The sequence below is a fragment of the Takifugu rubripes genome, chromosome 7 (assembly GCF_901000725.2).
Source record: "Takifugu rubripes chromosome 7, fTakRub1.2, whole genome shotgun sequence".
NCBI lineage: Eukaryota > Metazoa > Chordata > Actinopteri > Tetraodontiformes > Tetraodontidae > Takifugu > Takifugu rubripes.
This window is the reverse complement of record NC_042291.1, coordinates 7,258,840-7,279,746: the sequence shown is the minus strand read 5'-3', so window position 1 is coordinate 7,279,746 and position 20,907 is coordinate 7,258,840. Positions and strand designations below refer to the sequence as shown.

Here is a 20,907-nt window from a genome sequence, read left to right as displayed (position 1 = left end):
ACATGAGCTTAGATGCAATAAAAATATAGTTCCCAGTCCGGCAGCTGCTTAAAAGACAGTTTTATTTGCATTTTCTGGGTGTATTTGAATCATTGTGGTATCACCTGCTCATATCTTAAACCTCTGTGCACTGTCCGGGCTTTTGCCGTCATGTTTTTAACTCTAAGAGGAAGTGGTGCAGCCGAAGGATCAGAAGGCCTTTGGTGACTCACACGCCGCCAATGACCCGTGAGGTAACCTGATAAGCTCACATTATGTCTCAACCGGGCCCGTGGCACAATAGCACGCCAGGACATGAGCCCAGTAGGAAGCTGCCGCACGATGCTGGGTGACAGCCCCAGACCTCATTTTCCCCCAACATATAGTGGATCCATACGTGGGGATGGTGCACGTTCTAGTAAAGCAAAGTTCCGTTTTAGTGAAAGACGCAGAGAAGTGTTCTGGCCACAAGCATGACAATGGGGTTAAAAATAAGGAGAGCTAAAGGTTTTATGCTCCTAAGGTGTCTTTAATTTTATTTTTGTGACCATCACATGAGAAATGCAGGAGAAAGTCGACGCTGCAACACTGGATCTGAGCGTCGAGATGAGCACAGCCCACACGTGGAAAACGAAGCTAACTGCTAGCAAGACCTGAGTGACCTTCACAAGAGGTGGCTTCGGACTGTCATGCGGTACATGTAACGGCTCCTGTTGGCTCCTCCTCACCTCTGTGGCGTTGCGACACCCAGCAGGAGTCCTGAGAGACCTTTCATGGACTCAGCCAGACGTTCCCAGAGAGACGACTTTGCCTGCGTAGGGCTCTCTGATCACAGCGGCAGGCTTCCCCACCTGCAGGGCCGACACAGCGGAGAGAAAGGTTAACTGACCTTTACCTAACACGTCTCATCAGCATCAGGTTGCCCTTAATGAATCGAGTGAACGCGGAATTGTTTTCTTGTCTCTCTTCTGGGCTTTCCGGACCTGATCCCTTTGGTGAATCCTCTTGTAAACGAATTCAGAGAAGGGTTGTCTGTGGACGAATCGGCCGTGGCCCGGCGACACCTTCAGCTGACCCTCCTCGTAGACCACTTTGCCTCTGGAGATGGTCACCACGGGGACGCCGTGGCACTCCATGCCCTCGAAGATGTTGTAGTCCACAGCCTGGTGGTGCGTCCGGGCGGAGATTTTCCTGATGATTGACAACGAGCTCCAATAAAGCATGAAACTCATCAAACATGCAGCCTTATTCTTTGCATTTCGTGGTCATTAAAATAACATTTGGCTGAATCAGAGTAGGCGATGACAGACAGGTAGATAAGATGGCACCGGAAACACTTGAAATCAAAGCTGGGACTCACACACACACACACACACACACACACACACACACACACACACACACACACACACACACACACACACACACACACACACACACACACACACACACACAGACACACACATTTCCTGTGGATCTGTGAATCCAAACATGCTGACATAAACAAGATGTTTCCTCATTATTCAAGTAGCCCATTTATGAAACAGGAGGCCGCTGACGGAGCTTCCGAAGCGTTTACGAACCATTATGCAACGGCGTGTGGCCCCCTGGCGCCGGATGTGATGAAGTGACATGTCTGAGGGCAATTATTGCAGTTTCACAGATAATTTGCGGATGCAGCAGTGAAACACGAGGCCCGTTTCTGCTTGAAGGGAGGCGTAACACTGGCACGCACGCTGCGGCCTCACGGCAACGGTGGCTGACAGCGGTCTCAGATTTGGGTTGCAAACAGGAAGGAGAGAGAAGGTCAGGTTCCTTCTGACGTTACCAGCAGATCGGCTTCCAGTGGGGTGAAACATGTTCTCCAGTCCACATCAGCGGTTAGCCTCCCCGAGGGGCTCGGTCCACATTCTCCAGCAAACAGAGCAGAGCAGCACAGTGAAATTCCATTACATAAGCCCGGAATATGCATGCTGCTAGGACTCAAACCGTCCTCCATGTGTGCACATTGCAGAACAGCACATTTACGCTTGCTCCACATCCGGGACATGAGACAGAAGCGCGTGCAAACAAATCGGTGGTCGGTTTTAAACAGCGGTCTTCACTGAAAATAGCCCCAGTGCTGCCCGGTGTACTATGAAAAGCAGTTTTACGCCCACGTGAAGTGTTTGTCATCTCGGATCCACCGTGACCACCGCAATCAGGATCGTCCCACGGATGCTGTCTGCGTGTGAATCTTACGCAACTGGGTTTTATAAAAAGCAGCCAAATGTGGAAGAGAAGGAAAGGTTCCAACAGTCCTTTTAGGGTCTGATGGATGTGATTCATATGTAAATTGGGCTTTCATTTACCGCTGTAGATAAGTGATGACATTCTGACTCTGGATGGCGCACAGGCGTTAATCGGCTTACGCGCTGGGTTGGCGTGTGTGAGTGTGTGGTGAGGTGGCAAAAGATGCCTCGCTTCTTGTTTTATTTGTGTATCGATATCCTCAAGCTCCCCAGCGAAACTTCTGAACCTTATCTTGTTGGGCCTGCGCCTGCCCCGCGTCTCTGCAGCGGAGCTGATGAATCCTGAGTGATGGAGCCATGGAAGCGGGCTAAGATCAGGCTGCTGGCAGGGCCTCACCTCGTCATCCTGGGGTCCCATATAACCACGTCAGCGTCCGAGTCTTTGGCTATCCGGCCTTTCTGCGGGTAGAAGTTGAAGATTTTCGCTGCGTTGCTGCTCGTCACAGCCACAAATCGGTTCTCGTCCATTTTGCCGGTGTGCTGAGGAAACGACACGACTGATTTTAGGGAACAGACGCTAAGATCAGAAGAGTTCCCTTTTTAGGCTATTCGTAAGCGGATTTCGATCACAAATGTGCCACAGATCCCAGATTGTACGGAAATGCTGCTTTTTGCATCTTACTGAAAAGAGAAATCTGAGGCTGTGTTGATGTTTGCCCAAAATCTATAATGAAATGGATGTGTTCTGCCACTCTGTCGGTCTTTCCAGGTCAGCTCACCACTCCTTTCTCCCAGATGACAGACATCCTGTCCTCCACTCCGTTGACTCCGTTGGGGATCTTGGTGAAGTCGTCCTTGCCCAGAGCTTTCTGGCACACCGAAAAGGTGCAGTTGTCGGTCCCTGTCACCGTGAGATCATCGCTGGAACGGTTTCATGGGGAAAAACAGATGTCATTGACGAAGCAGGTGCTGGAAATAACGAGCGAAGATGCAAAATAAGCCCTGACAACTATAAAATTATCAACGGCAGTCATCATCGCGGGTTAATTAAAATGCAAAGTAGCTGATTTACATGAATTTCTGCACGCTGCTCCCTCTGTCAGACTTTGATCCTAAGCATGTTTGCTACATTACAGAGCACCTTAAAAAGAAATTTGAAACAAGCCCAGTTTGTTTGAGACGTTAAAGGGATCATCGTGGCCCTTAAAGATCTCTATCCAGCTAAAGACAGATACAGAAAGGAGGAGGAATATAAACAACTGTGGTTCATGCACAGTGCAGACTTATAGTGATATTCTGTCTCAATCACTTGTATTTAGTTTCCTTTTGTAGTTCGTTCATGTGATTTAATCGACAATGAATATTTTTTTAAATAGACTGACCGTTCTAGTGACATCTAGTGGTAGTGATTGGGATTGCAAGCGTTGAAAAATCTGTCCTTTCCTTCATTTTTAGATTTTCCAGATCTTATTGTGACTGTGGAAAACTAAACTGATTTGTTTATTCAGAATTTTGACTGTTGTCAGCTCAAAAATGTGTCAGTAAATGTAGAATTCATTTGTGTAGTAATGTTTCTAGGCAGAGCTTTAAAGCTCAGTGACAAATTTGAATGTGTATATTGATCTTTATTTGCATCCTGGTGGAATGTATTGGTTTTCTGTGTTTAGGAGAGGGGTGATGTCCTGACTTAATAATGAGTGAACTAAATTCTAAATGTCCTACTATACCCACTTGGCTAGAAGGTCCATGAGATATCCGGGAGTGCTGGGGTCAGGGCGTAGAGGGGGACCCATGACATATTTAGCTGCATGGGCCCAGTCTTTGTGCCAGTAGTTCGTCCCATCTGTGCCCAGCGAGGCTGCAATGGGCTCCCCAAACACCACATTGCCTGTAGAGGGGCAACTTTATCAGGCTAAACGCCAGATTCATCCCTCAGCGTTACCATGTTCGACCAACAGGTGGCAGCAGATCCACACTCACCATCTTTGCGGGCCTTGGACACCACGTTGGCCGCAGATTTGCTCATGACGTGGACGACGTACAGAGGACAGTTGATGGCACCGGCGATGGTGACGGCGCGCTGAGTGGCCTCAGCCTCCACCTCCTCTGGGCGACACATCTCGTGGCCCTCAGGCCCCGTGATCCCCAACGAGAGCATCTTCTTGGCCCCCTGCGGAGTCGCAACGACTGGTCAGTTTATACATAGAAAAATCTATTTGATCAAAAAATAATAATCTATTTGATCAAAAAATAAGGACATGTGTGGCCATTTTGCTTCAAAGATTCCAGTGGTTATCACATCAATTTTACACTTATACAGATTTTAGAGATAAACTAACCTTTCTTCCAAAATATGAGGACAATAAAGTCATTTTCTGTCTGGCAGCAGACACATGTGAAACCTTTTAGCATGTGCTGCCCTCTAGTGTACAGCCCGATATTGTCTCTTCTACAACAGGATGTTACTGTCTTAAATGAGAAGACAAGTCGTAGATATTCACTCTAAAGTCTTTGTAAATGCATCTAAACATAGATATAATCTCACCTCTGCAATCAGATCTCCGTTCTCAGCGTGCACCTGAGCTATGGCCCCGACCTCCTTACAGCGGGAGAAGACCGAGTACAGCTCATCATCCCGCAGCATGAACACACCTTTGTAGGCCATGAACATCTTAAAGGAGTTGACCCCCCTCTCCCGGGCCAGTGTCTGCATTTCCTCTTTGACCTGCAGGAGGAACAGGTAGAAAAAGAATGGGGAGTCTAATCATAAGAAGAAACATAAGGAAGAATTTGAATCCATTTTAAAACCCTGATTCACCTTGTCACTCCACCAGGTGACGGCGACATGCAGAGAATAATCACAGCAAACCTTGGGGTCAGCCGTCTTTCGCCAGAGGTCATAGGCCTCCAGCAGAGACTGACCCTTCTGGGTCATGACAAAGTCCAGGATCATGGTGGTTCCTCCTGCCAGAGCAGCCTGTGGAGGCGCACACATGTTCGTTAAATATTAACAGACTTGTGTTTTCTGTCTGAGACCGTTTTCGCTTGAAGAATCAAAGTTTCCTGCTGCAGAATGAAGCAGCCGAATTTGGACGGATGTGATTGTTTCAGAGGCCGCTCTGCTCCAGCATGAAGCAGAGCGGTCAGACAGCAGCAGATGATCTGAGCTGCACCACATTATGCAAAAATCTTCTGGATTGTTATTGATATATGACCCTTCTCGGGTTCTGAGTGAGCAGGCTTTAGTTCACCTTGGTACCGATGTGGAAGTCGTCCACAGCTCTGGTGCCCATGAAGGCCAGCTCCATGTGCGTGTGCGTGTCGATCCCTCCCGGGATCACCAGCCTGTCGGTCGCATCGATCACTCGCGCTCCGGACGGGACCCGGAGATCCGGCCCGACTTCCACTATTTTGCCGCCTCTGATGTAAACGTCGCTGAGGACGGAGCAGTCCTCGTTCACCACTTTCCCTCCTTTGATGAGGATCCCGCTGCTTTCTGCCATTGTTGCGCGGCTTCAGCAAAGGGAGCAGATGAAGGAGTCTGTGCGCAATCAGGGCTCCGCTCCAAAGTTCATTTTCTGCTGAGGGGTGGAAAAAAAGCCTCGCACCGCCCTTTGGCCCCTGTTACAGCTGGAAACGAGACACCTGAGACCCATCCCCCTGTTACAAAACATTTGTTTTTAACCAGATCAATATGTATTCAGATTTAACTACCACGTTTTAAAAGCTAGATCTGTATTTAGCCGACAGGGGGCAGACGAGAGCAAATGTCCTTCATTGACCCCCAAATGAACATATGTAACCAAAACCTGGTCTAATTTGGTAACTGCATCCCTGTAAAACTAAAATAAGGTTCACATTCTGTATATTTTCACAAATATGGTTTCTTTCTGGTCCATCTACCTCCATGAAGCTTCAGTGAGTATTGGCAATGATTGATATCAGAATTGAAGGTGTCCAAACACTCCTGGTCGCAGTGAAACAGACATAATGACACATCTTCATGCCTCATGAACATAGAACTTCAAGAATGTGTCATAAAAAATCCAAAATTAAAGTAAATTTTAAGCACTTTAAGTCCTTCTATGTGATTATGATCTACAGTCAAGGTCTAAACATGCCTGTTGTCTGCAGAGGGTGTAACAAAAGAAAAAGCACTTAAAAAGGAGAATAGGTTGAGAGCTTGATTGTCTTTTAAATGTGAATAAATCTGTGCTGTGACGCCCCTGCCTCTCTTTTCTGAAGACTTGTTAGCCACTGGGACAGATTAGCATGTTGCTGCCATGGATTGGTCGTCAGCGCCGCATCAGGTCCAGACAACTTTCCTCATCCATTAGTGAATTAGGCAAAACAAGAGTCATTGGAGAGACAGAGATGAATGCACCGGCGAGATAAGCAGAGGCGCGGGGCTTAGGAACACCTAACCTTCACAGCTGCAATAAACAATAACATGTGACTTAAGAGGATTTACATAAGATGAGAGGAGTAATCAGAGGGAGAGAAGAAGAAGCAGCAGCAATGAGGCAGCAATGGCATCTCCAAAGTGTTTGTGAATGAGGAAAGTTGGCGTTCCGCTCCATTCAGAGGCAGCCGTTGTTATCACTTTATTAGCTGCGGCAGAACCAACACAGATGTCAGTTTCTTTTCAAACTCACAGAGCGAAGCTTCCGCCGTCGACGCGGCGAAACTCCTGCATTAGCAGGGGCCCGGCACGCGCAGCAAAGTGACATAAGGTAATGCTCCAGCAGGAGATTATCAGCGCTCTGCTCAGGCAGAAAGAAGCTTGTTTACTGCGTCTGTGCAGGAGCTGAGAGCTGCTGCAGTCAGAGCTAACAGGAGAACAGGCCTGGATTAGAAACTGTCACTCTGTCACTTTATGCTTGTTTCAGTGATCTTATTTTAGGAAACCAGAGGGAAATAAGTCCCATTTCTCTTTTATCTCACTGCATTTTACTCATTTTGTAAGAATAAGTGGGATTGTTCCTCTGAGTCAAAGACAAGAAGAAAACAAAATACAGAACCGTATCTGTTCGAGCCAGTTTGGACCCACTGGTGGAGCCCTGACAAGTTCTCCTATGTGCTTTTCTGATGTAACAGCAGCCTGAAACATGATCACAAATGTGGGAATGATGCTGGACCTTCTCTCCCGGGCTGCAGGTTCCTCTTCTCTCGGCGTCTGAAGCAGAACCACACTTCCTGTGCCAGCAGAGGAAGTGAGATGATGCCCGGAAGAATCTCTGTAGTGCTTCCTGAAGTCAAGAGGAATCCTCCAGCTCCCAAATATGAAGAATTCTCCAAGTCCACAGAGGAAAGAATCCTTCCCACCGAGATAGATCCAGCTGCTGGGCACACACACACACACACACACACACACACACACACACACACACACACACACACACACAGGTGTGCGATAGTCCCTGTAGGTTCACGCTCCTTCACACCAATGAAACATTCCTGACTTTGAGAAGAACCATCTGGTCCCACCAGTCACCAGGCGCTCCGTCAAGCCTCCTTCCCCCCCCCTAATGCAGGTATTCATTCACACTTAATGTTTATTTCTCTGAATTTCTGCGGGTTTTATCCAAATGTTAGTTGTGTTTTTTTTTTTAAATTTTCCATTTTCTGCAATCTGAGTATTTATTTGATATACTTTATTATGGTTCTGATCGTTAACACGCAGACGAGACGGCGTTGCAGTACCTAAACCTGCTCCCAGGTGGCAGTGTTCTCCTCAATGTGTGAAAACGCACCTTCGACTGCTGAAATTAATCATAATTAACAACATGTAGTATGCTAAAATCATAAAACTGGCTATATGATACAATATGTGCTGTTAAAAAAAAGTTAATAGCTTCTGAAATAGCATATCGGTGATATCAGGTGATTGATACACTAATTGGTATTTTACAGCCTTATAAAGCAGCACAAATATCCCTGTTAGGGGTCTTTAAATGTGAGATAAAGTGATGTAATATTCCCTGACATTCGGCCCGCTGAGGGAATTCTGCAGCCACTTCAGAACGTTTGTCAGTCACATTGTTGCAGCTCAGGCGTCACCAGGCGGCTGTTAAGCAGAGTCTAAAAATGTTAAGCTTCCAACAATGGGAGCCAGAAAATGTGAAGGGAAACAATTAAATTACGCCTTGCATGAAGTTTGCTTTTCATTTTGCGAGGCAAATTTAGCGCCGTGGTTAATCATTATGCTGTTGAACATGATTTGCAAAAATATTCAAGAGCTTTATGTGCCTCAGTGCCCCCTCTGTATTAAAAAATAATGGGCCTCTATCCAATTAAAAACTGCATTAAATCTCTAAAGTACTACATGCACTTTAGTGGTATCTCTCTGATTAGGCTTTTCTGCATGTGCAGATGGTGACAGCACACCGAGAAAAGGTGTTTTGACTCACTGCTCCCTTTTAAATCTGTTGCAGGAGAGCATCGAAAACGACGAATATCATATTTATTCGGGTTCCAAACAAACCCCGAGAAAATGCGCCCCCTCCTCTACACCAGCATTTGTGAGACGAGTCAATTTTTTAAAACGATATTTCACAACAAAATACTGCTTTTTTATATTAACGGTAAGCTCTGGGGGTTTCCCCCGACATGTTGTTTTGTTCTTAAATTACACACACACACACACACACACACACACACACACACACACACACACACACACACACACACACACAGATATATATATACGTGTGTGTGTGTGTGTGTGTCCTCCTCTGTTGGGCAGTGATTCATTGTTCAGAGGCACCAGTCCAACATCTGAATGGATGATTTATGTGACCATCTGTTTTGTTTTGATCATAATTTGATTATCTCTTTTTTTCCCTGCTTGATGAGTTTCCGCGTCAGGATCTATTTTCTTTCGCGTAAGCGCGCGCGCGCGCACACACACACAAACACAGACACACACACACAAGTTTGGAATAATTGAGCCGCCTCTCGATCACTGCCTTCAGTCCACATCTCCAGCCCGCATTCTTTTTAAAAACTGACCAAATTATGATTACAAGTAACGAGCAGGATGGTTTCACCAGCAACCCGCGCGCTGCAACTATCTATTTGTGTTAATTAAAAAGATTTGCAACTACATGTGTCTGCAGATAATCAAAATGTCTTCCGCAGCAGCACTCCCAGATGCATCGGCACTCCAGAGCTCATTTGCTTGCTGCGATCTCGTGTTTGTTTAGAATTAATCAATCTGCTCACAATTGAGTTAATTAATTAGTGTTTTAATGCTACTCTTTATAATTGCAGTCAGATGAGTCTGCAGACAAAGCAATCACATTAATGCAAAATACAACAGATAATTGTCATCCAAACTTCCTCGGCAGCAGCAGGGGACAGCCCTGCTCCCAGGTTGCCTCCAGGCGCCGCTAGATGGCAGCATTGAGCAGGGTTTCCTCCTCCATAGCCTGGTGTCAGTTGCTGGATACTGTTCAATTAGCTGTCCTGCGGCATCCTGATTGGGCTCCTGCATATATGCATCGACATATAGATGACACCGGCGTGGCTGTGATACCCTGGACTATATGAACAGCCCTTTCAATGTTCTCTGCACGGAGGGTTTCACCAAAAAGGTCGTTTAAAGCATCTCTTTCTATGGGGTGAACAGGTTAGTGGTTGCAGTGTCTGCTCCTTCCAGGGGCAGAAAAAAGTCCCTCCTTCAAACTTTGAATCCTTCAGCAGCATCATCTCATCATCATTTGAGACTCCGGGCTGGTTTGCTTTTCCAGGAACGTGCTGGTGTCGCTCTGCAGCCTCTCAGCGGGAACCATTATTCCCTCATCTCTTTAGCTTATCTCCTCTGATGATCAGCTCAGATAGACATGACAGCTGAATAAATATGCAGACGCAGTTCGGGCTCCCTCCACCGCAGAATCTCTATTATGCTCTCAGATTTAGAGATGAGCAGAATATGGAGATAACAATGGGATTCTGCAGGGATTTTGATGAATGGATGAGGATGGAGGGGGGGGGGGGGGGGTTCTTCTTTTTTATCATCTCCTGATAAACTGTGGCTATCAGCTGGGAAAATCAAGGAACGTTTCACCCATTTGCTTAAAAAGCTCCGCTGGTGCATCTATTGAAGAGATCTTTGAGGATCAGAGCATCAAACTGGTTTTATAAAATTATACTGGAAATTAGAGTGGGACCATGGCGATGCAAATATCTTTATCTTCATCCTAAATGGATGCAGACGGATGAGAAAACATAATTAAAAAATAAAATAAAAAACAGTTGTGTAGATGTAAAAAGGAAGCCCGCTGCGCTCTGATTGGTCGACTGCTGGACATGTGATCACGTGTAGCCTTTTTATAGCAAACCGGTGTCTGTCTCGGCTGTGGTGCGTTGGGCTTTTGCCTGGCCCCCAGCTCCCAGCATGCTTTGAAACATGTAAGTCTCCTTTCAATCAGTTTTGGAGCGTGCCATCGATATTGGCCACGTCCGCGGCAGAGGAGGCACTTTGGCAAAAGAGCCGCCGTGGGAGGGGCCGGCCTGACCCAGCTTTAATGCAGAACTGCAAAGGGGGGGGAGAGAAAACAACAACAACAAAAAACCAGCTACTATATTTACCCAAATCTGCAGCTTACTGGGTGCACACGCCATAATGATCTCCTCTTTACACTGCTCGATGCAGAATTACAGCCCTCACGGCGGCAGGGGCCAAGATTGGAGACAGAGGAGACGCAATTATTACAGCGCCATCATCTTGTTGTGACTGTGTTCCTGGGCCTCTTCACCTCACTCGGTCGGGAGTGCAGAGCTATAAAATGGGCAATTAATGAAGTGCGGCGGTGACTGGGAGAGGCGTGCATTCCTCTCAGATACATATAATATGGAGCTGTAAACGTGGCTCGTGCTGTTGGTCTAGTGGACTCCAGATTTGGACTTGCGTCGACTATGCTAGCTGTCGTGCTGGGGTCAGCAGCACAGCGGAACTCCAAAAATAGACCCACCTTCCTTGTCAGGTTTCTTGATTATTTTTTTTTTAATTTTTGGCTAAATCTTAATTAGTGATTAGTTGGAATAATTCTCAAACTGCCTCTATTTCCTCAGTGGAGGATGGCCTGTTATTTTAATTAAGCAGGGGTCAGAATTATTAACTCAGCAGGAGTGTGTTGAAAGACACTGTGGAAATCAGCAACAACGCTACCACCCACCCCCACCCCCCCAAAACACACACACACACACACCTTCATTCCAATCTAAACTGGGAGGGGGGAAGAGTCTTGGCAGGGGAAGAGGGGATTTTTGTTTGGTGTTCCATCCCTTCAGTGTGACGATGAAGCTGGAATCAGACCCCTGATGGGGGTGTCTGCAGGACTGGGAGCTGGGATGTGACACAGGAAGTTAAACAGGAAATAATGGTTGTGTGGAAGACATCAAAAAAGGAAAGTGCGCTCTGGAGAGACGAGGAGGGGATAATTAAAAGGGAAGTGTAGTGAGATCATCGTGCGGCTCACGCAGAAACATGCTGATAAATCAAAATGTCTCTTTTGTATCTCGGCTCAGATCTTTTGACAGTTTACTGCTTGTTTTTCTTGTTTCACATGGCAGCTGGCGTCACATCAAGCAGCTTAAAATCCTCCCTCCAGTGTTTAAATCAAGAAATCTGACTAAACCCTTGAAAGATGATGTTTAAGTTGGCGTATATGAACTCCACCGCAGATAAAACACACTGGCTGTAAATCCCCAGATGTGAGACGAGGCTCCAACTTGAAAAGGTGCAGCGAATTTTTGTGCAGGTTTCAATCAAGTTTCCCAAAACAAAAGTCGAACAAAACAATGCGTCAGCAACGGCTTCGTTAGCAACGTAGCATAGCAATAGCTGCCCTTTCTATTCCCCGTTGAGGAAATGTACGTAAGAATGACACAGAATCGATTTATATAAATATGCTGATATAGAATAATGGATCAAATGAGCAGAAACCCCTTTGTTATGCCAGAAAATTCAAGGCTGCTTCTCCTGTGTTGTGTGTTTCCTCTGCAGACGTGTGTTTTTATACAGTGACACCTCTGGACTGGTCTGTAGTCACCTCTGTAATTCAGAGCCTCATTGCGGAGCTCAGTCTTCCTCCATGTTCCCACCGAGAACATTAATACTAATGAAGGTCACATTATTGGAAACTGAAAAGCCCATTTTGCCCCTTTAACAGGTTAGTTTGGTCCTCAGTGGCACTTTTTACGTCACTTAATGCCAAAGCAGTCTATGCTGTGTTCAGATAAAAAGTAACTTTTTCATGCTTTCTGTAGTCGATCTGCCAAACATTTAACTTTCATTTGCTCACCACACGACAAACAACGTGGCTAAGATGTTTCAGAGGTGACTCATGATTATAAAGGTGGCAGAATTTGGTCGGCGAAAGCAGAAGTGGACACGTTGGTGACGGGCAAATTGATGAAGAAAGTATAACATTTTATTTTTTGGGCTCTGTTGACGTTGAACATCTTCGGTTATATCCACGGGACACACAGGACGCACACTTATGTCCCTCAGTGAGCGCCGCAAAGTTGCCGGCTGGGGTGTTTTTTTGCCGTGTTCAGGCTGTGGGGCCTCAACGCTGACTGACGCCCCTGGAGCGATAGCCTGATCCAGCAGGTGCGCTTGGCTCACATACCTCTGATCAGTACACCACTGTGCTTGTCTTCTGTAATAAGCTCCTTCAAAGATCAGTATGTAACCCCCCCCTCCCGCCTCCCTCCCTGATAAGATCTGGAATATGTAGTTCTCTCCTTCCCTTTATTCCCAACTCTTTGCGTTTTCTTAAGAAAATGTCAGCTTAATCATATCTTAACGCTTTGATAATGGGCCTCTTTTACACGGGCGGAGAACAGTCACTTCAGTGTTTTTTCAAAGGCCGGACGAGGAGGGACGGAGAGACTGTCTCCAAATTAAATTTGCTTGGCTTCAGTGTGTGTGTGTGTGTGTGTGTGTGTGTGTGGAAGGCACTCCTGCACTCCTCTTGACAATCACACTAAACACCTCCTTGTTTTACGTGCACAAGCGGAAATTATTAATATTTAAATATCAGCTCGCCCGATTTAAATGACCGAGGAAGTTAAGGCCAAAGCCTCTTTAAACATCTGTGACGCTCGTTATCGTTACCTGAAGATCTGCACAGGCTTGTACGAGACTTTTGTGAGTTGTTGTTGTTGTTTTTTTTTAAATATTCCAGTATATTTCCATCTGCGCAGTTTTGGATATAAATTATTCCGACGTCAAATGGCCGCAAGCAAACGGCAAAACAGGAGCCAACAAATGAATTATTTGTAAAGTGTCACCGCGCACTAACGGAGAGCCGGGGGTGCCCGGTGCGTGCGTGCAGGTGTGGAACCAGCTGCTGGGTTCTTGAACGCCCCCCTGTTTCTCCTGTCAATCAAGATGACGGGCAGCTACAGCACACGCGCTCCCCAAACTACAACTGCTGGGGTGTGGAGTGTTTGGAAAGAGGGGGAAGAAGTTGCTCCTGTTGGGTGAAGGCTGTGCTGCACGGCGGAGCAGCAGAACGCGCAGCAGCACCACCCACTTTCAGCCATTTAGATGTAGAGGGAGTAGAAAGACCAGCGGGCATGTTTAAGGAGCCCTGTGGCTCCTCCGTGTTGCTGTCAGTCGCTCCGGGGCCGAGACGCTGGCGGCAGCCACATTGTCTTGACCTACTTGTGACTTGTTACAGCGGTGAATTAGAGGGACGAAAACAGCTCAACAAAACCAGGCGGGGGGATGAAAAAAGAAAAACAAGCTTAAGAACAAATGGTCGTTTCTGGTGGAGTTTGGAGTTCTAATCGGGGAAGCAGAAGCCAGAGGAGAAGCAGGGGAGCGTGCGCGCAAAAAAAAAAAACCAAACATTATCTACGTCTCAAGATGGATCCTTGACTAATCCCGCTGTCTGAGCTCAACGCTCCCAAGATGCTCCTAGAGGAGAGGAGGAATACTGGAGGAGAGGAGGTGGCGAGGAGGAAAGGGAGCAGGCCGTGCCAGTTTAGTCTTCCCACAGGCCAGAGTCAGTTCAGGGACAAGCAGCGGCAGATTATAGCCGGAGCCCCCGTGTGAGTCCAAATCAGGACCGTTAGCTGCTCGAGATGCTTATTAGCATGGCGCTCGATTTGGACGAACCTTCGAGATTCCAGCGTGGAATCGTTCCGCAAAAAAGAGGGGAAAAAAAGGCCTAATCAAACTGTGAGGGAGACGCGCCCATCCCCCCTTTCATGTCTTAATTAGTTATTTTGCATTGGCTGCGAGAGTAAGCGGCGGATTTGTTATTATTTGCCGAAACACAGGCCGTCACATTATTGTGTGGCTGCCGTCCTCTTTGATTCAGGCTAATGGAGTCCCAGCAAGCTACATAACATGTGCTGTGTGAAAGGCCTCTAATTCCAAATCATCTGAGAGAGCGGCGCGTCCGTCGGCAGAGAACGTCTGTACGATGACACGCAGGCACAAATAAAACAAGAGAAAAGAGGGAGCCCCGAAGAAAAGACCACAAAAAAAGAAAAAAAGTCCATGTGATTTCACTCGGACATGAAACCAATTTGTTCAGAGCTTCGTTTTACTGCTGTTCACAGCGAATGATTAAAGAGGAGCTACTTCACATTGATCTCTCGCACAAAGCTCAATAAGCAACGGCTGCTAAACTAGCGAGATTTGACTCCCCTCTTTGGTTGTAACGACAGTTTATTGAGTTTGGAGCCGCGGAAAATGAAGATAAAAAGGCTTCACGCGTCAATCGTGCTGGTGCGGGCCGCAGGACCGCGTCAGCGGCGCCCTGCCACACCGCCAGGGTTACCGGCGAGATGAATCTAGAAGTGGCCGCGGGGTTATTTTTAGACTTGGCTGCAGGATAAAAAAAGTTTCTGAGCCCCATAAGTAGGTCAGCTCAAGTGCTGCTCAAATTCCTGTTATGTACAATTACTGAGGAGTAGCATCTGTGGTGGAGAGCAACTTTTAATCCACGCCGCAGTGAATGAGCAACTTCTCCAGTCATCAACTTTTGAAGAAATCTGCGGCTAATCCGGGAAGCAGTTTGTTCTACAAGTCCGTTTGTCGCTGCACCTGACAGACGAGTCGAGGACGCTGCACTTAAATTCACACAACTAGAGAGGCGGGGGAGGCGTTTAAAACAAGCAAATTAAGCAGAATTACGCATAGCTAACAAAAAAACATGCATTTATGAGCCCATTTTAGCCTTAAAAGTCACCGTCAAGTGAGAAGTTAAGATTAAATTTGGGATTTATTTACGGTTTGGTTACATTTAAGGGCGGCATGGATGATTCTAGGGTCACTGTATTAAAACAAACGACAGAATTAGCTTTAACCTCCTGTTGATGGGCTTAAACTCACACTTGATGTCGTCGCTAATGCCAAACAGCAACCGTCCCCGATGCAGCATTCTGACCTCCTGGAGCGTCGCGCCGCGGTCGGAGCTAATGCGGGACACGCGCCAGTCCGTTTACATGCACACGCTACATATGTCAGCGGCGCCGTGAATTACAAGAGTAATATGCAGGGTTTGTGGAAAAGCTGCGTGTTTTGTGTCCGGCGATGAGGGCGAAAGAAAAGAAAAGAAAAAACCCCTCTTATTTTCTGCTGCTTCTAGCTCACCAGTTCAAACCTGTTTACTTTCATGAGATTCAAGGGCAGGTTGCCACACAGCGTCTAATGAGGGCCAGTGCGCGGCCGTACGGCGCCGCTGTATCACAAACACGCATTGGGAAGCATTAATTGAATAACAGGAGGGGCCCAGGTGACAGCGGCAGAGCGAAAATGATGAGGCTCGGCCTACCATTTCAACTCTGACAGGTAAACAATTTAATTGATTTTCCGCGGCGCCTCGCCGGACCGTTCGGCGCCGCATTTCCAGTTTAAACGCGGGAACGTTCCCGGTGTTTGCGGAACAGACAGGCCCGTCATCTGTAGCGCTGAAAACATGTCAAGCTAGGACGAGTAATTTGTGGTGATGAATGACAAGTGCAGGCTCCTGTTCAGTAGTCTGAGCGCTCATTAGAAAACACATTTCAGATGTCACCAGGCTCCCATGTTTCCCTCTTTTTTTTTTGGTGCTTTTTTTGGGGTAGAATATACAAATATCGCCTGAATGCTGCAGTGTCACAGGGACGAGCAGAAGGAACTAAAACCTCAATTGACACGTCTCACGCAGCCGACTTTTTTGAACATTGACAGCCATCTGTGTGGATTCCTTTCACTCTCCGCTAATGAGCTGCGGGTTGAGGAGACCCAGTCTACACAGACCTGTCCCTGGGGCCCTGTGCAGCTGCTGGGCACACACACACACACACACACACACACACACACACACACACACACACACACAGACTGACTTTTCTCTGCGTTTGAAAGCACACTTTGGCTAACCGAGATCTAAAATTTGCGCCACTTCACATGAGTATATGTTATTTTCTCGCATCACACACGTTCCATGTGTGCCAGCTGAAGGTGCCAGGATAAATGAGATCCGGAAAAAAAAGTTCCCAAAGAGAGAAACCGCTTCGGCTGGAAGTGCATTGCAAGTGTCGAGTGTGTTTCTGCAGAGACTCCGGATATTTCCTCTAGTAGGTCCCGTCTAAGTGTGTGTTCACGTTTACTACACAGCATCCTCATTCTACTATCAAAGTGGGGACATGTTTGTGAAGATATTGTGCTGTGCCACACAACTTTAAGGCTTTTAAGGATGAGGTTAGAATGGGGTTAAGGTTAGGGTTAGGGTCAGGGAGTGAGGTGGGTAATGTAATATGTCTATGAAAGTCCCCACAAAGATAGAAATGTGAAGCTGTGCCTGCGAGACAAACAGCTTGAGAGACAGCGAAGGAGCACAAGAATATGCTATCAAGTCAAAGTTTGCGCAGCCATTCACGCTCCGACACATTCCCGCACCCAGAAACGTCGCGACAATGTGCGGAAATCTATTTGATCCCTATCGTGCACAAAAGCAGATGAGCTGGAATGCCACTGATACAGCCTGTGAATGGGGAAGGACAGGGAGAGCCTAATCAATGTCCTCCAGGACCGGCAACCGCTTCGCCTTTGTTTCTTTTTGTAAATACAAGCCTCTTTAACATCACAATATAAGCCATTATCTCGCCTGGCAAGGTAAATTTTTTTTGAGGGGGTGGGCGGATGGCGGTGGTGGAGGTGGGCGCAGGAAAACATACATTTCCCGGCGTGGAGCAGATCAGTGGGGGGAGATCTAAAGTCATGCAAATGTTATGGCAGGAAAATACAGGCAAAACTCATTCTAATTATTCCATATCAGCACATTTGCATGGGTAGTTTTTTCTTTCTTTTTTTTTTTACAAGGAAAGAGTTTATGATCAGTGGAGCTCGGGCACGTGGGGGCTGTTTAGGAATTCACAGCGTTTTGATCTAATCAGGGAATCAAAATATTCATGAAACACAATGATATCTCCTGGAGGCAGGCGGCTGGCCATTAATTTTCAAATTCAGGTAATTTATTAACACTTATCAGAGGCTGAAAAAGCCTTGCTCTGTGTTTGTAAAGTGGGCGAGAGGGAGAGAGGAGTTCGGGAAAAGTGATTCCAGATGATTTATAACAGTGTACTGGGAGCATTTTCAACCTGGTATTCAATTAGACGTGCTACGTCCAATTTTCTATTCTAGATCTACAGTTAAAAACTCTATTAAAGCACCATTTTCCTGAGCATATATATCTATTATCAGCATTCACAGCAGATTTGATAACTCTGAATGCGTCACTGTGCTTTTCTTACCCTCACTGGTCTTTTTCTCATTAATTAGAAGAGGTTTGACTACAAGTGCTGCTTGGATGTACAGTATATTTAGGCTCCACCTCATTCCAGGAGCTTGGTTTGACCTCTCTGCCCTAGCTTAGTACAGTTAGCAATAAAGCTAGCAAGATAAAATTCACCTGATCCTTCGGATAAATGAAAAAAGCTGACCTTTACTTTAGACAAATGCAGTTCTCGAGCCACAGTCATAAAGGATGATCCAAGGACAGGGGTGAGAGAAGGCACGAGGCCAGGGGCTCTTTGTCTTCTGGCAATATTACAGGCTAGATTCAAAGAGCCCCCCCCCCAAGCTGAGCTGATCCCAGACCTGAGCCGCGATCACAGCGCGATAACAACCAGATGGATCAATACCCGTGTTGTAAAGGTTAAATGATGTTATGTCGTTCGTTGTTATTGGACACGGCCAGTCAAGATACATGACACCGACACCCTTTCCCGCCCTCTCCCGGCCCCCGCTGCAGGATGAGACCCTGCCGTGATCCCAAGAAGAAGGTCAGGTGTTGAAGCCTTCTCCCACTCGGCAGATGAACCGTCTGCTCACGCTGAATCGCGCTGGCAGCAGCAACTTTCCAATGTCTCTGACACAATCTCGAGGACCATCTGATACCAGGAGGGAGTTTGCAGACGTCCTGGTCGATATAACGCAATAAAATCCCGTGATAGCTACTATCTAGCATCGCTTTTTAACATAAGGGCAGCTCAAAACATGGAAATTTCGAGCAAGTAACAGATAAGCTAGCCTACGCTAGCAGGGATAAGCTAGGTAGATGGAAAAAACAGTGAGTGCCCCAGCAGGTTAAAAAAAGGTGTTTGAATGAAACCAAACATAAAAGCTCCTGGCTACTAGAAGATTGGGAGGCTATTCGTGGGAGAATGGCGTCGCATCTCAATCCACCTGACCTGCTGTAAAGAGAATATTGATGAGGACTAGAACCCGCATTCAGTTGCATTACTACAATCAGCAATTAGCTGCTAAGTCTTTCTTCGGCAGCATGTTGACGACTGCGACTCTTGTTTCCGAGGTGCGCGACGTGGCGCTCCTGGAGGATTATCAGCCCTCCAAATTACATAACCGAACTAATGAGATACATACTCGCGCAGTTCCAAACCCTATTCCCACCGGGTGCCTCACTGGCGGAGTGAAATATTCCCCAGCTCCCAGCGGACGCCCGGCGCATCGCCGGCTGTCTGGGGAGAGGGGAGCCGAGGCTGGAAACATGGAGAGGAAATAAATGGAGATGTATCGTCTCCAAAAGGTCTGACTGACAAGCTGCTAATATGGTGTAATTGTTTAGCGAGAGGATTGGAGCTTCTCTCCACAGCGAGCCGAGGTGAAAATGACTTCTTAGGCTAAGTGTTTATTACGCTGCGGTTCTTTTCTCTCGCTGAGGCCTCATTAAATAAAGGCTCAAGTTGATGCATGTTTGGGACGTATTTCTATTACCGAGTGGGGGGGGGGGGGGGGGCAGGATGCCTGAATATTAGCTCTACCAATCCTACCAAACAGCATGATTGTTGACTCTGGCCCGAGTGAAACTGAGACCAAACGTGCACTGTGCGGTGGAACGCCGCCTTCCTCCACCCTCTCTCACCCTCACGGTGCAGAAAATTGAGGTCACCCTGTCGTTTGTATTCACGGTAATATGGCGCCGCGAATGACGACGGGGTTTGTTTAATGTTCCACGCTCAGAATATCTATGTTTATGCCTCCCGACCTGGCATCCAATCCATTCCGCGCCGCGCCGCTCGCGAGTCTCGGCTAAAACCGCAACCTCCTGATTTATACCAGATAAGCAGAACAAAGGTAATGGATTGTTTTGGCGGTATTTCTCCCGGAGTGCGTCCAGGGTACCTGTAGTTCAAACACCAGTCACGCCAGCTGTGTAGAACATCGGTCACACATGTGCCGGCTGCCTGAGTTATGGCTTGTTGTATTTAGAGGACGTGAGGCGGCGGAAGAGACCACAGCTCTTCAACGAGGAGGGGGACGCATCTTCAACTTGTCCCAAGTCCTTCAGAGATGCATCTGAGAGTTAAAGTTAGCGAAGGAAGGGACGACCTGACTGGAGGGGACAGATTCAGTGCATTATTTATCATGTTACAATGAGCTTATCCCATAATTACTCCATGCTAATTCCCCCATGGATGGCATCTGTGGGGTTTTTCCCCCGTTTCTCCCGATCCAAATTAAAATCTACGCCGGCGTCTTTATCGCCCTAACTGCTCACCCCCAGTGCTAAAAAAGAGCCTTTGAAATGACATTTACCTCCAAAAAAGCTAATTGTTTTTTTTTGTTTGATTTTGGTGACACCTTATCTGAAACCGGCTGTTAATTAATGGCAATTATACATTAAGCATTAAAGGAGGCACCTTATTAATTAATGGCCTCAGATGCAATTAAATTACAGATGCACACACCAATTTAGCAACCAACTTTCCTTAATCCTGCCTAATTTCAAAGGGATTTCAGGAGGGGGAAAAGTGATTCTATTATTATGGCTGCAGTAGGTGTTAATTAAGAAGCAACTAGCGAGTGCATCTAATGTGGATGCAGCATGTGTGTGTGTGTGTGTGTGTGTGTGTGTGTGTGTGTGTGTGTGTGTGTGTGTGTGTGTGTGTGTGAGAGAGAGAGAGAGGGCAGGCGTGCTTTCAGCAAAGCAACAGGATCAAACCACAGGAATCCACCTCTGCACTTCCCCTCTCTTCTTTTTCTTCTGTACGATGGGAAGAGGTCCTACTTTTTCTAACGTCGTTGTTGCGTCTCGCTCGGCAATGAGTGCTTCGGTTCGCGTGCTTCTTTGCATTCAGCTAATTGATTGAAGGGTGCCGCTGATCTGATTTTATTTAGAACACACTTTGTGCTCCCAACCAAACTAAAAGCAGGGAATTATTATGA

At 46.8% G+C, this 20,907-nt stretch overlaps 1 protein-coding gene across 1 annotated transcript; it reads right to left on the bottom strand.

The window, feature by feature from the left end:
- Window positions 1–48: 48 nt before the first annotated feature.
- Window positions 49–5,713, bottom strand: dpys (dihydropyrimidinase). Its single transcript, XM_003965855.3, has 9 exons — window positions 5,462–5,713; window positions 5,029–5,187; window positions 4,756–4,935; window positions 4,191–4,380; window positions 3,942–4,098; window positions 2,990–3,131; window positions 2,608–2,750; window positions 963–1,170; window positions 49–830 (listed from the first exon to the last, which is right to left on the bottom strand). The coding sequence occupies exons 1-9, from the start codon at window positions 5,711–5,713 to the stop codon at window positions 759–761; spliced, it is 1,503 nt and encodes a 500-aa protein (XP_003965904.1). The 3' UTR covers window positions 49–758.
- Window positions 5,714–20,907: the final 15,194 nt, after the last annotated feature.

What these genes read in the sequence shown, in the direction of transcription:
- dpys (XM_003965855.3), bottom strand. Translation starts at nt 5,713, where the DNA reads ATGGCAGAAAGCAGCGGGATCCTCATCAAAGGAGGGAAAGTGGTGAAC. An exon ending in ACGGAGATCTGATTGCAGAG is followed by an intron (nt 4,381 to 4,755) that starts GTGAGATTATAT and finishes GCGACTCCGCAG; the next exon opens with GGGGCCAAGAAGATGCTCTC. An exon ending in GGATTCACCAAAGGGATCAG is followed by an intron (nt 831 to 962) that starts GTCCGGAAAGCC and finishes TCGGCCCTGCAG; the next exon opens with GTGGGGAAGCCTGCCGCTGT.